At 30.7% G+C, this 12,197-nt stretch overlaps 4 protein-coding genes across 5 annotated transcripts in view; 3 read left to right on the top strand and 1 right to left on the bottom strand.

Annotated features, from left to right (window-relative positions):
* LOC119828618 (presenilin-1) overlaps nucleotides 1-1,402 on the top strand; it is a 6,177-nt gene extending 4,775 nt beyond the window's left edge. For both annotated transcript variants that reach the window (XM_038350837.1, XM_038350836.1), the window contains exons 8-9: nucleotides 553-665; nucleotides 909-1,402. In XM_038350837.1, coding sequence (XP_038206765.1) covers nucleotides 553-665; nucleotides 909-1,064 — 269 coding nt within the window. In that variant the 3' untranslated portion in view covers nucleotides 1,065-1,402. The remainder of the gene's footprint in view (nucleotides 1-552; nucleotides 666-908) is intronic.
* A 1,471-nt stretch (nucleotides 1,403-2,873) lies between these two features.
* Nucleotides 2,874-9,215, bottom strand: LOC119828445 (probable serine/threonine-protein kinase nek3). Its single transcript, XM_038350593.1, has 6 exons — nucleotides 8,927-9,215; nucleotides 8,637-8,845; nucleotides 8,213-8,501; nucleotides 7,717-7,910; nucleotides 4,489-4,706; nucleotides 2,874-4,321 (listed from the first exon to the last, which is right to left on the bottom strand). The coding sequence occupies exons 1-6, from the start codon at nucleotides 9,046-9,048 to the stop codon at nucleotides 3,299-3,301; spliced, it is 2,055 nt and encodes a 684-aa protein (XP_038206521.1). The 5' UTR covers nucleotides 9,049-9,215; the 3' UTR covers nucleotides 2,874-3,298.
* On the top strand, nucleotides 4,745-5,852 carry LOC119828446 (transmembrane emp24 domain-containing protein 5-like). The gene has a single exon (XM_038350594.1). The coding sequence runs from the start codon at nucleotides 5,029-5,031 to the stop codon at nucleotides 5,737-5,739; it is 711 nt and encodes a 236-aa protein (XP_038206522.1). The 5' UTR covers nucleotides 4,745-5,028; the 3' UTR covers nucleotides 5,740-5,852.
* Nucleotides 9,216-9,611: 396 nt separating the features above from the next.
* Nucleotides 9,612-10,972, top strand: LOC119828683 (40S ribosomal protein S29). Its single transcript, XM_038350922.1, has 3 exons — nucleotides 9,612-9,776; nucleotides 9,884-9,983; nucleotides 10,928-10,972. The coding sequence occupies exons 1-3, from the start codon at nucleotides 9,715-9,717 to the stop codon at nucleotides 10,934-10,936; spliced, it is 171 nt and encodes a 56-aa protein (XP_038206850.1). The 5' UTR covers nucleotides 9,612-9,714; the 3' UTR covers nucleotides 10,937-10,972.
* Nucleotides 10,973-12,197: the final 1,225 nt, after the last annotated feature.

Raw genomic sequence — 12,197 nt, 5'->3', positions numbered from 1 at the left:
ACATAAAAGATTTACCACTTAACATCAAGAGAGTCGTGTGAAATGTTTCATACAAGTATGGCTCTCGAGGAAAACATACACTGAGTAATCAAACAAAGAAGTGGCTTATTGTTGGAAAACAGATTGCCATGTAGCAGAAACATGAAAAAAAAAAAAAAAAAAAATCACACAAACATTGTCTCATGTTTGTTCTATTGGTGTAGAATTTCCAAAATTGGTAATGTAATTTTTGAGGTCATCGAAAGTTTGTGCATATTTAACACAACATACATACATTACATTTACACAGTATACAGTACATTTCCATCTGCAACATCACCTGCATGGTTAAAGGAAATTATCAGTCGAATAAGTTGTTTCATATAGATAAATACACAAAAAAAAACATTAACAAATCAAAAAGTATATGATATAAATTGCTTCATAGATTCTTTAATAAAATCACTCCAACACTAAATAAACAAAAAAATAAATATTATAATTTTGTATGTTTGTCTTACTTTCGCACATATAAAATTGGTAAGGATTTACCAACATATATTTTTTTTTCAGAGGGCGTGAAACTTGGTTTGGGCGACTTCATATTTTACAGTGTGCTAGTTGGAAAGGCCAGTTCATATGGAGACTGGAATACTACATTGGCCTGCTTCATAGCTATACTCATTGTGAGTATATATTTTATTTTAGTTAAATATTGTTTATTACATAATTATTAAATACTGCCAACCCTTGTCAGGATAATAAGATGAACCCATTCAATTATTGTATTGTCACTGAGCTTGTACAAAGTGTGAATTAAATCAATCCATTCAAAGTGAATCAAAATTGAAGTCTAAAGAAATAAGTTAAATACAAAGATAAATGTGAAGCTTACACATATTGTTATAAAATATAATTCCCATTTGCAGGGTCTATGCCTCACTCTGCTCCTGCTAGCGATATTCAAGAAAGCCCTGCCTGCGCTGCCCATTTCCATAACATTCGGTCTGATATTCTACTTCGCGACGCGAGGCGTAGTAAAGCCCTTCGCGGACGCTCTAGCGGCCGAACAAGTATTTATTTAGCTACCGCTCATAAATTACGTTTCATTTGAATACTGAAAAGACTAATTCATTTGTAGGGTTTAAGTAACTTATTTATAAATATTGTACACCCTAAAATTTGAAATCATCCAATTGAAGTTGAATTAGAAACTTCTTTTTTATTTTTATTTCAAAAACAGTTGATTTGTTAATTTGTATTAAAAACAAAAGGAAATGTGCATTTATAATTTTTCAAATGATTAGATATTTGGCAAAAAGAATTTAACAAAAAATTCCTAATATTAAATGCGTTTTGTTTAGATTTAAACAGTGTTTTTTTAAGGTTAGATGATTTCAATAAACGGGTACCAAAATATGTAGGTATTAATTAAAAATAAAATATCAAGCAAGATGTATAAATAATCTTGACTGTATGAAAAATAATTGTATACATAACTTGTATAACTGTAGATATGACATAGAATAGTAAATAGCAATAATGTTGGATAGATATCATTGAACGATTGCTAGAATGTACATATTATGAAATTGTGCAAATAGTCCACTTTGTAAATCTTTGAAGTAAAGTTTAAGAATGGTAAAGCTTTATCTCTGTCAAAATAAAATGGAAGATTTGGTGGTTTTGTAAGTATTATGGATCAAGTGAATTCCAAAATTAGCTTCAAACTACATTTGTTATAATGTTTATAGAAAGCCTAGAAAAGAATAAAGTTTTTCTTTTTTATATCTTTCTGTATCGCATGTAATTCAGTTTTTGCTAAGCTATTTTTTTATCATACGTCTCTCTATGTCTATAGTAGGATTTATGAAATCCTGTAATAATATTAATGTATGTTTTGTGTCTCGCAAAGTTCACTTGTTCCATAATATATGTTCTAGTAAGAGAATATAACAATATTTATTTAAACGTAGCTAGAAAAATATACCTAATTAGAATCGATTGTAAAAAATATTACGAATTATGTAGTCCAAACTAAATTTGTCATTTTGTCATTGTTATTTTTTTATGTCCATATCGTTTTTTTCACATTCCAATGTTTTATAAGATGCTAATAATTATAATGTAACATAACATTAATTTTTAAAAGAACATCTATAGATAAATACTGTGTTGCCGAAATAAATAAAGTGAAATTGAAAAATGTCATTATTATTGACCTTTATTATTTACCTTTGACCTAACCTCCTCTTTTTATACATAGCTGTTCGCCCATGGTACATACAGCCTCTATCACTTTGTGAAGTTGCAGTTTTCTAATGGTGTAAGAATTTTTGAAACCGGTTCAGTGGTTTTGCGTGATAACGTTACATACATACAAAAATACAAGTTTCCTCTTTATAATGATAGTGTAGAAAAGTACAGTACCTTGTCTCCTTGTGGGGTACGTTGTACCCTGTGACCTGATCGCATTTCTTTCGAGAAAAATTTGTATATGAATATGAATAAAAATTTGAATGTATTGTTTTGTTATGTTTAAACTACTTACCTACTTAGACAGTTATAACCGGAATTGTACTATTGTAAATTTATTTGTATACGGACATTACTTTAAACCTTTGTGGTTTTTCCTTAGTTACTACACAACATTTAACGTGTTAATTTTTTTTTCTGATAATAAAAAAAAAACTGAAAAATTGTAGAATTAAAAGCTGCAATCCATACTTAATACAAATACATGAAAATCTCATACAGCACAGGTATTAAAACGGGCTTTATTCAATTAAAACAACAGACTGAAAAACATAATTTATTGCCTCTAGTTTGCAACTATAAATATTTTTATAAACTTTCAAATTGTGTAAAAATTGTTATGAAAAATATTTTGTGTATCTTTATGATCAATATAAATAATGTATCTCTAACAATACTAGACAACAACATTAATAGAAATTAAGACACTATGAAGATAAAAAAATAATAAAAAAATTATAGCGATTACCAATCCTCCAATATACAATAAAAATTACAACCATGCCAGTGTAATGTATTTGAATATTCAAATGTATAACATCACAATATATTGCACTCAATATGTAATGTTCTTAATGAGATAATTGTGAATACTTATATCCTAGAGCATCTTACACCAAATTTAAAAAGTTATCAAAATATATAAATTACGATTTATGAAGTGGAATGTATAAATGTCATTTAAAAATTTATGACTCTACCTATTTATGGCAGGGTCTACTTGAGATTAATGAATGATTAATTAAAATTAATTAGAAAGTTTTTCTGGGTATCACAACCAGTTTTATATGTGAGGGTTTGGAATTTCTTCTGGTCCACTTTTTTTGATAACCTTTAATTTATCTTTATTTGGCTTTGCTGTGTCTGAAACAATTTCTTCTACGATAGGTATGGTGCTTGGGACAGGTTTTTCTTTCTTTGGAATATTTTCGTCCTGCTTTTTGTTTGTATTTTCAGCTTTCGGTTTATTATCACTTTTATTTACTTTTCCACTATCAGCCTTAGACTCTGTTGGTTTCGAAACTGGTGGAGAATTTTGTTTTTCTGTACTTGATTTACCAGTCTCTTTCTTGGCTGTGTTTGGTTGAGACTCTTTTACTTTATTTTCTGGTTGTTTTTGCGGTGGCGTCTCTGATTTCATAGGTTTCTCAATATTATCAGTCTTTTTTTGTTTCACTTCAGGTTCTTTTTGTGTTGGGGTAACTTTTTGTTGTGGCATTGGTTTTGTTGAAGGTTTTTGTGTAGTTGTTATTGGCTTTTCCGTAGTTGAAGTTGTGGGTGGTTTTTGGGTTGTGGTAGTGGTAGAAGTTGTTGGTGGTTTTTGGGTTGTGGTAGTGGTAGAAGTTGTTGGTGGTTTTTGGGTTGTGGTGGTGGTGGAAGTTGTTGGTGGTTTTTGGGTAGTGGTAGTGGTAGAAGTTGTTGGTGGTTTTGGGGTTGTGGTAGTGGTAGTACTAGTAGAAGCTGTTGTTGGTTTTTGAGTAGTAGTCGTAGTAGTACTATGCTTTGGAATTTCTTTAGGTACTGTAGGCTTCTGTACAGGTGTATCTTTAACTTTGGGTACCTCTGTTTTCAATTCGTTTGCAAAATATGTCTTTTTTAATAATTCTGGTATCGGCACAGCTGCGACAAAGTTTTGTTTATGTGGTGATCCTAACATCAGTTTGTCATTAAAAACAATAGCGTCGCTTATATGTTTCACATTGCTATCGGTGTTGTAGAAAGAGGCAATAATATTTCCATTCCAATCGGATATCAATAGGGCGGTCAGATCAGGGGCCACTGGCGTTGCGGTTGCTATATGCCCAATCTGAAGACAGATAAATCAATGTATTTAGGAATTACTACATTTCATAAAAATATTAAGCTATAGCTCTAAATTTTTACTTGTTAAAGTATAATTTTAATTTTGTATAAAATACTTGATAATTTTTAATTTTAGTAAGAAATGAGTAAACGACTTTATTAAATACTTACTTGGTATACGATTTCTTCAAAGACTGGATTAGGGAATTGACTATTTAGGTACTCAAATGGTATTTCTATCAGTCGAGATAGACGTGCTAAGAGCTTCCTTAATGTCGGTAAGCTAGCTAAATTCCTTGTTATAATTGGGTTGTTCTCATCAGAAGCGGAATATAAAGCAATCTGTATACCAGAGTTATCTGGTAGAGCACGGATATTGTCAGGAGTACCTGAAATTCACAAAAAAATTATCATTACACTATTTAGTTTGCCCGGCTTGACCTGGATAAAAAATTGTTAACGTTGGTAAAAGATGTTATGTGTTTAGCTTTGTAATGATAAAATAATTTTTAAAACCGTTTGCTTATTATTTTTCGAGTAAAATAACGTAACAAACAATAAAAATCTTTCCTTCTTTATATAACATTTCGTTAGACTTTAGTACTCTAAAGTCTGTATGTCGATGACTCGTACGTAACACCTGAACAAATATTTTACAATTTCGATACAACACTTTGGTTACATTCTCCCTAAGTTATAATCGTATTTAACATGGATCTCTATCAATTAGGAGTGATGTTAATAACGTGTAAACTTATAGCAACACAAGCCATATTTGAATCTGACGTAAATATAAGAATCGACGCAGGAACAAGAACCTGCATCTTCGAAAAGGGTCAAGCGGGACAGATCATGGAGTTTTATTACCAAGTATTGGACGGACAACATGGAGATTTAGATATATCTGTTGACGTCTTCGACCCCAAGGGAAATAAAATTATTGCAGAACATAAGAAGACCCAAAACTCTATTATAATGGACTTGGAAAACAGCGGAGATTTCGTGTTTTGTTTAGACAATACACACAGTGTTATGAATTCGAAACTTGTATATTTTTACGTAGTGATTGAAGATAAAGAGAAAGACCAAGAAACAACGGTCAACGCGGTCGGTAACGATGGTCACGAGTACGAAGAGGGAGAGGTAGTCGAGTGGATAGGAACCGATGCTAACGGCGAGGAGTATGCAATGAATGTGTCTGAAATTATTGAATATCTCAGGCGTGTCCTCAATCACGTTGTGCGTGCTCGACATATGTTAGACATTTATAGCGCAACAAAGACAAGAGATAGTTACTTAGCATTAGAAGATACATTTATTGTTGATGTCTGGTCTACTTTCCAAATCACGTTTATGGTTTGTGTAGGAATGATACAAGTGTATATGATAAAGCGATTGTTCGATCGACCGTATTGCATTTAAATTAAGTAATATTTTCAAGTGCAGTTAGTAGTTATATATTTGCTTATAATTTATTTTGAATTATTAAACAATATTATTATTTTTAATACTTATTTTCATGAAGTGAAATTTTCTTTATTTTGTAATATTGATTATGCTTTCTATTATGTATTTATAACCAAAACAAGTTCAGGATCAAGCAGCATGCATTATATTGTACTGCATAATTTCCTTTTGACATTGTTTCCACAATAATAATGAGGCCTTCATTAATATTGACGAGACATTATAATGTCTTTGGTAAAGTTAATCTGAATAAATGAATATAAAGCATGATATTACTTATTAATGAATATCGTTATTTACTCATGAAACCAATGATCTATAGAATGAGTCGACTTAATAAAAATAAAGGGAACGTAGCGAAATCCATATGCTATTTTTCATGCTGAAACCCCGTAAAAACGTGGCGAAGGTAAAACAGGGGACGAAAATTTTGATGGTGAAAGACTATCCTAGGACAAGAGATAGTAGACGTAGTAGAGATAGTAGAGGTTGTTAAATAATCCTCAATTAAATCTGTCTAGAACCATAAAACGAGTAATTTTTGGTTATAGATGTCTTTCCTGTGACATCTATAATTTTTGGTTATAGATGTCACAGGAAAATTGTAATCGGTCGTCCGTAACATACTGCTTATAAATTGATTATTTATCGGTAGATGATAATCTATTGATGTAAAAACGTATTGTGGCATTATATTTATGAGGGCATTCGATATGAAAGTTTAGTTTAGGTTCGGTTTATTTAAAACTATACAGAAGCCTGCTAATTTACCGTCTCAACCTGCCCCCGACTTAAGTTTAGGAAAAAAAAATCTCGGCATAATACGTAACTGCGATAACTTTGTATTATTAATATAACTTAGCTGTGCGTCTGTCTGTCTGGATATCTAAGTATTTTTACAGTTTCCTCATTGATAAATACTCTATCTGTCGCTTTCGTATACCGCCCGGGGTCAAAAAATTTATAATACTTCAACAGATCTTCCGCCCTACAAATCAACTAATACATCCATAGATATTTACTGAACGTTCTCCTAGACCAAGTTGCATTAATACTAAGAAACAAAATTATTTATTTACCTTAAAATATTATATTATATATTTCCTTAAACATATAACAAATAATGTAGAGATTTAAATATCACCCAAATAAAAGAGAAACACACTATCATAATTGTTATTAAATGCAGTTCAAACAAACGTTTTTGATATCAAGTGCAAGGTTCAAATTTATTTAATGAGCAATTAAATTTAAGGTTAAATAATGACAACAATAATTCTTCCAATAACGAAATATCTATATATTGAGAATTGTATGCACCTACCTAAGCATGATTTATTAGTCATAAAAATAAATAATAAAAATTTTAAATATGTCACACACTGTTTTAATATACAGTGTGAATTGCATGTTAATTCACTTGATTTAACAAACTCTTTATAGCATAATCATTTGAATTTGACTTGTGTGGGTCTTTTATTCAATTATACACTATTATAAAAGCATAACACTCACCCTCATCAACGAAAATTTAATAGTTTCAAATTAATATTTGTATATTTTTGTGGCTTTATTATTTGTTGGCAGCCATTAAATTATATACAATTAATTATTCTTTATATATCTCTAGACATTTGTTGAATAAACAAAATATACAAAAATTTTCTTCTACAGGAAAAGAAATGATTTTCATGTAACATTCACTCATCCAAATGAATTGTTTTCTTTTTTAATAGAGATTATGCTTATTTCCATTTAGCAAAATCTCCCTATTACAATAAAATACACACACTCCCTTAGATGTGATTATAAGGAGTTTGTTTTGTATTTATAATTTATAATATATGTATTATAAATAGAAAAATTTACAGTGTTATTATAAGTTCCTCCAACATATTTCAAATATGTTGTAAAATATTTAATTTTACTTACCCGGCAATCCATCCACAAAGACTTCCGACTTCCCTTTCTTTGGTCCACTTATGTAGTATTTAAGTAACCTTTGCTTTAGTGTTTCCACAACAAGAACAAAGCTCTCATCTGGAGATAGGGCAACACCATTTGGAAACCAAAGATTATCAAGAAGAACCTTATTTTCTTTTGTTGCTGGGTTGTAATAGAAAAGCCTGACAAGTAATAAATAAATATTTTGTAATTATACAAATAGATTATTTTCCATTTGAAGCCAAATTTTTAAGTAAATAATATTTATTGATTTATTATAGTTTTCAATTAGTTATATGAGTTTGAAACGAATTGTACTAGATTTAATTTTTAGTTTTATAGCATCCAAAAGAAATCAACAAAAGATGAACCCACAATCATTAACTGATCTAATTTTTATATTCAATTAAAATTATTATTTATTTGTACTGTTTACTCACTTTTTTGACAATATTCAAGTAAATGTTTTAAGAAAATTAATTACCTGCCAGATGGGTCTGATAAACCAATATAAACTCCATCTTTTAACATGTAATCACTACTGGAATCAGTCCAGTAAACACCTCCATTTTTATCTAAAGTTATTGAATTAAACAACTGTGGCTTTCTACCATCTATAGGCACATTTGGTGAAACCAATTGCTGTTTTCTATCTGTTTTAAGATCCACTTTCCAAATACCATGATATGCATCTGCTACATACAAAGTACCACTCTTTTCATGAATATAAAAACCTAGAGGTCTTCCACAAATATGTTCTTGTATAAGGCCAGCTAAAACAAATAATGGATGTTAGTAATTAAATTTTATATAATTTATAATTTTATAACTATACAGTACTATATATTTTATAATGTAAGACATCTCAATCAAAGTGAACAATAATTTTTTTATATAAAAATACTTACTGCAAGGTTTACCAATTTTGGTAACAAATGTTACATGGCCACCTGGTGAAAGTTTTACTATTTCCCCTGTTGCTAAAGAGGTGTACAGTTCATTTTTCCATATTTGAAATGCTTCTGGACCCAATATCTTTCCTTCATACAACTTTTGAATATTGTTAAGTGCATCATTTGTTGCTAATGCTCCAGTTCTTTCCTGTTCCGGTGCTAATCTAAAAAAGGACAATTAAAAAATTATTTTATAGGTAGGTTAACGGTATTTATAATTCAGGTTAAGTGAAGGTTTAACTTACGGTATGCTTGAAAACTTAGTATATGGTGGTAAATTTGGTATTAAAACTATAAAAGTTAATACTAGTGTTAAATATATAATAAATTTTAAACTTCTTTTCAAAATTGCATATATAAACCCCATTATGGAGCTTAATGATGACTGATTTATAGGAGCCGGTCGCGGTGGCGGTATCGGTAGATGAAAAAACAACTTCACAAAAGTTCAATGATCGGTCACCTTTACAAATTGGAATTTGACTTTAAAAATCAAATCCGTAGTATATACTATATTGACATGATATGACAATTGACGTAAACATTGTTCATCATCATAGAGTATAGACATGTATTAAAAATTTATATTTAGTTCTTGCACAATGAAATTAGCTTCAGCTCCCCACAAGCTCTCAACATTATTTTATTTTAAGACGTTTATGACAGAATTATAATTTTTTGATACTACTAGTATATCTAATATAGAAATGGATTACATTGTCAGAATACGAGCTGATCGGCTACTCAAAAATTTGATGCTTTGGACTCAAAACTCCCGGCGAAATAGCCGTTTTCAGAGAATACACAATATCATGTTGATACCCACTGAAAATACTCGCCGTTTAGTGATATCATAAATCCTAATTATTATTAAAAATTGCCATGTGAAAAATACAAGAATGATAGAATTTTGACACTGACGGGAGGTGCTGGAATTGACCATAGAGAATTTTTTTAAACTCTTTTCTTGGTGAAGTTCGCCATTTTGAACGTGTTTTGTGCGTAAGCCCGCCCGAAACTACAAATATTAAAAATGGGTCACGCAAATATATGGTATTCTCACCCTCGTAAATACGGACAGGGATCTCGGTCATGGTAAGTTATTTTTTATTTTAATAAGCGTACCCTTAGGTAATAATCTCAACTATCTACACAATAATATGGTTAGAACACGTGTTTCATTATAGAATTATTGTTTTCAGCCGCGCCTGCTCCAACAGACACGGTCTTATCCGAAAATATGGACTGAACATTTGCCGACAATGTTTCAGGGAGTACGCTCACGACATAGGATTCAAGAAGGTAAGGATTGTCATACTTGATGTATGAAGATACCATTTATTTTGCTGCTGTCCACATACATCTAATAAACACAGTGACCACATATCATTAAATTCAGTAAGGTTCAACAAACCTATAATATATAATTACTAGACTAGACAAATTAAGTAATTCTTTCCTAAATTTAGATGATAAAATTGTAAGCAATTGTCAAATAAACAGTAGTTGCAGTACTAAATAATATAATCAGAGCCTGACCTTCAAACTTAAACCTGTGAACTGAAAACTGTGCCTTAAAGGGCAGTTTTATCCTAAACTTTAATCTGTATAAATGTTTCAAGCAGTTTTGTTTTAGTTTTGTCTATATTATAGGTTTACTACATGCAAGGTTACTATGCTATGCATCATAATTTTTTAATATTACAATACCAGTATTTTAATATTTATTTGTAATGCTTACAAAGATAAATTTCATATTTATTTTGCATTAATGGAAATATTAAGTTGCTACTAATGATTGTTTAGATTAGATTATTTCTGCTTTGGTCATATATTAAAATAATTTATAGAAGTATGTACTTGTAAAGTAGAGAAAAGGGAGGAGAGAAAAGATGATGTATTAATTTGTTTAAATTTAATGCTGTGTATTTTAAAGCAACTAAACATTAGTTTGCAGGCAAAGCATGATAATAATAATGTTATATAGTGCTACACATACACCAGTAATATAGTTTTTCCCTGTGATAGGTTTTATTCTCTATCTCTTCTCTATATATACAAAATTCTCATGTCACCATGTTTATTACCATACTCATGAAAATTTATAGCGGGTAAGTCTGAGAACAGGCCAACATCAAATTTTCACACCCCTAAATGATAAGACTAACGCAGAACAGCGAATGCTGAATGAGCTAGTAATATATAATTGACATGTTTTTCTAACTATTGTCTTTTATTTGTTTCAGCTGGACTAAATGTTTGGAGATTAGGCTAATAAATTTTAAAACCCATTTTGTGTTTAATTTTTAACATTTCCATTTTCAAATCAATTCCGATTAAATTAATATGTATAAATTATGTGTCATATGGTTTGGCCGTGATGGACTTCCCTAACCTGCTCAACCAATTTTAATAACATTTGCACACCGTGTGCAATTTGATCGAACTTAAAGATACATGGGATAGTTTATATTATTTTGTTTCAATTATGATAAATCAACTACGCGAGCCGAGCTGGGGTGTGTAGCTAGTAATAATTTTTTTTTTATAAATGATGATGGTCATGAAATCAATAAATATATGAACAAAATAAAGCTGCTATTGAGTAGATCACCCTTACCTATACACTCTAGAATACTATATTGTTTGGAATCATCACTTTTTTCAAATTTTCACAAGGAGCTTATAAAGCCCAAATACCTGTACAGAACTATTAGGTTACATTCTCCAAAAGTCGACACATTTGAAAAAGGGATAAGTGGAAAATGTTGAAAGCGCACTTTAAATTGCTAAAAGGAAAGTAGAGGAACTGGATATAACCATACCCACATTCAGCACACTCAAAAACAAATTATTCACTATTTATGGGGTAAGGGAAAAGGAAAGGATTAACGACTGGAAAGAAGGACTGGACAGGGACGGATGAGGAAAAGGAAACGGGCCTCCTGCTCCTCCACTCACCATACAAAACAATGGCATGCCACTATATCACGCCGGTTTTCTGTGGGGGTGTAATACTTCCCCGGTGCCAGCTGATAATTATTTTATTATTAATAATTTATTTGTGAGTTGAACACTTCATCTACCATATGGGCTTAATTATTTGTAAGCTACATTGAAAATCAAACTGGGCCTATTAGTACTGGTGGTGGTTCGCGCCATCACCACCCGGGTAGTCGTTTTATTTTTAAGTATCAAAATTTACAATTATGACAATTCAAACGAAGACAAAACCAATAATTAACTCTGTTCATCGGTTCGGAGTTATAGATGGTATATCTCTACGGCTCACTTGTATAATTTATCTGTCAGCTGTGTGATCACGTACATATCGAAACGAATGGTGCAATGTTTTATTTTGAACTCGGTCTTGTAGTTCCTGAAATAAGCGTATCAAAGAAACAATCCTTCAGCTTTATGTTATAAGTATAGAATTAAAATTATTTGATTACTGTATCTCAATCCATACAGAATTTGATTACCGTCCTTTTTTGTTAGGCTATCATGTACCCAAAG

This window comes from Zerene cesonia, chromosome 8 (assembly GCF_012273895.1).
Source record: "Zerene cesonia ecotype Mississippi chromosome 8, Zerene_cesonia_1.1, whole genome shotgun sequence".
Lineage (NCBI taxonomy): Eukaryota > Metazoa > Arthropoda > Insecta > Lepidoptera > Pieridae > Zerene > Zerene cesonia.
Note: the sequence above shows the minus strand (reverse complement) of the source record. Positions and strands in the feature narration are given on the sequence as shown.

Excerpts from the sequence above, each read along its gene's own strand:
- LOC119828683 (XM_038350922.1), top strand. The coding sequence starts at position 9,715 with ATGGGTCACGCAAATATATGGTATTCTCACCCTCGTAAATACGGACAG. Across the intron at positions 9,777-9,883 it reads GGACAGGGATCTCGGTCATG|CCGCGCCTGCTCCAACAGAC; the intron begins GTAAGTTATTTT and ends TATTGTTTTCAG.
- LOC119828445 (XM_038350593.1), bottom strand. The coding sequence starts at position 9,048 with ATGGGGTTTATATATGCAATTTTGAAAAGAAGTTTAAAATTTATTATA. Across the intron at positions 4,707-7,716 it reads CTTTGTGGATGGATTGCCGG|GTACTCCTGACAATATCCGT; the intron begins GTAAGTAAAATT and ends TGTGAATTTCAG. Across the intron at positions 4,322-4,488 it reads TTGAAGAAATCGTATACCAA|ATTGGGCATATAGCAACCGC; the intron begins GTAAGTATTTAA and ends ATCTGTCTTCAG.
- LOC119828446 (XM_038350594.1), top strand. The coding sequence starts at position 5,029 with ATGGATCTCTATCAATTAGGAGTGATGTTAATAACGTGTAAACTTATA.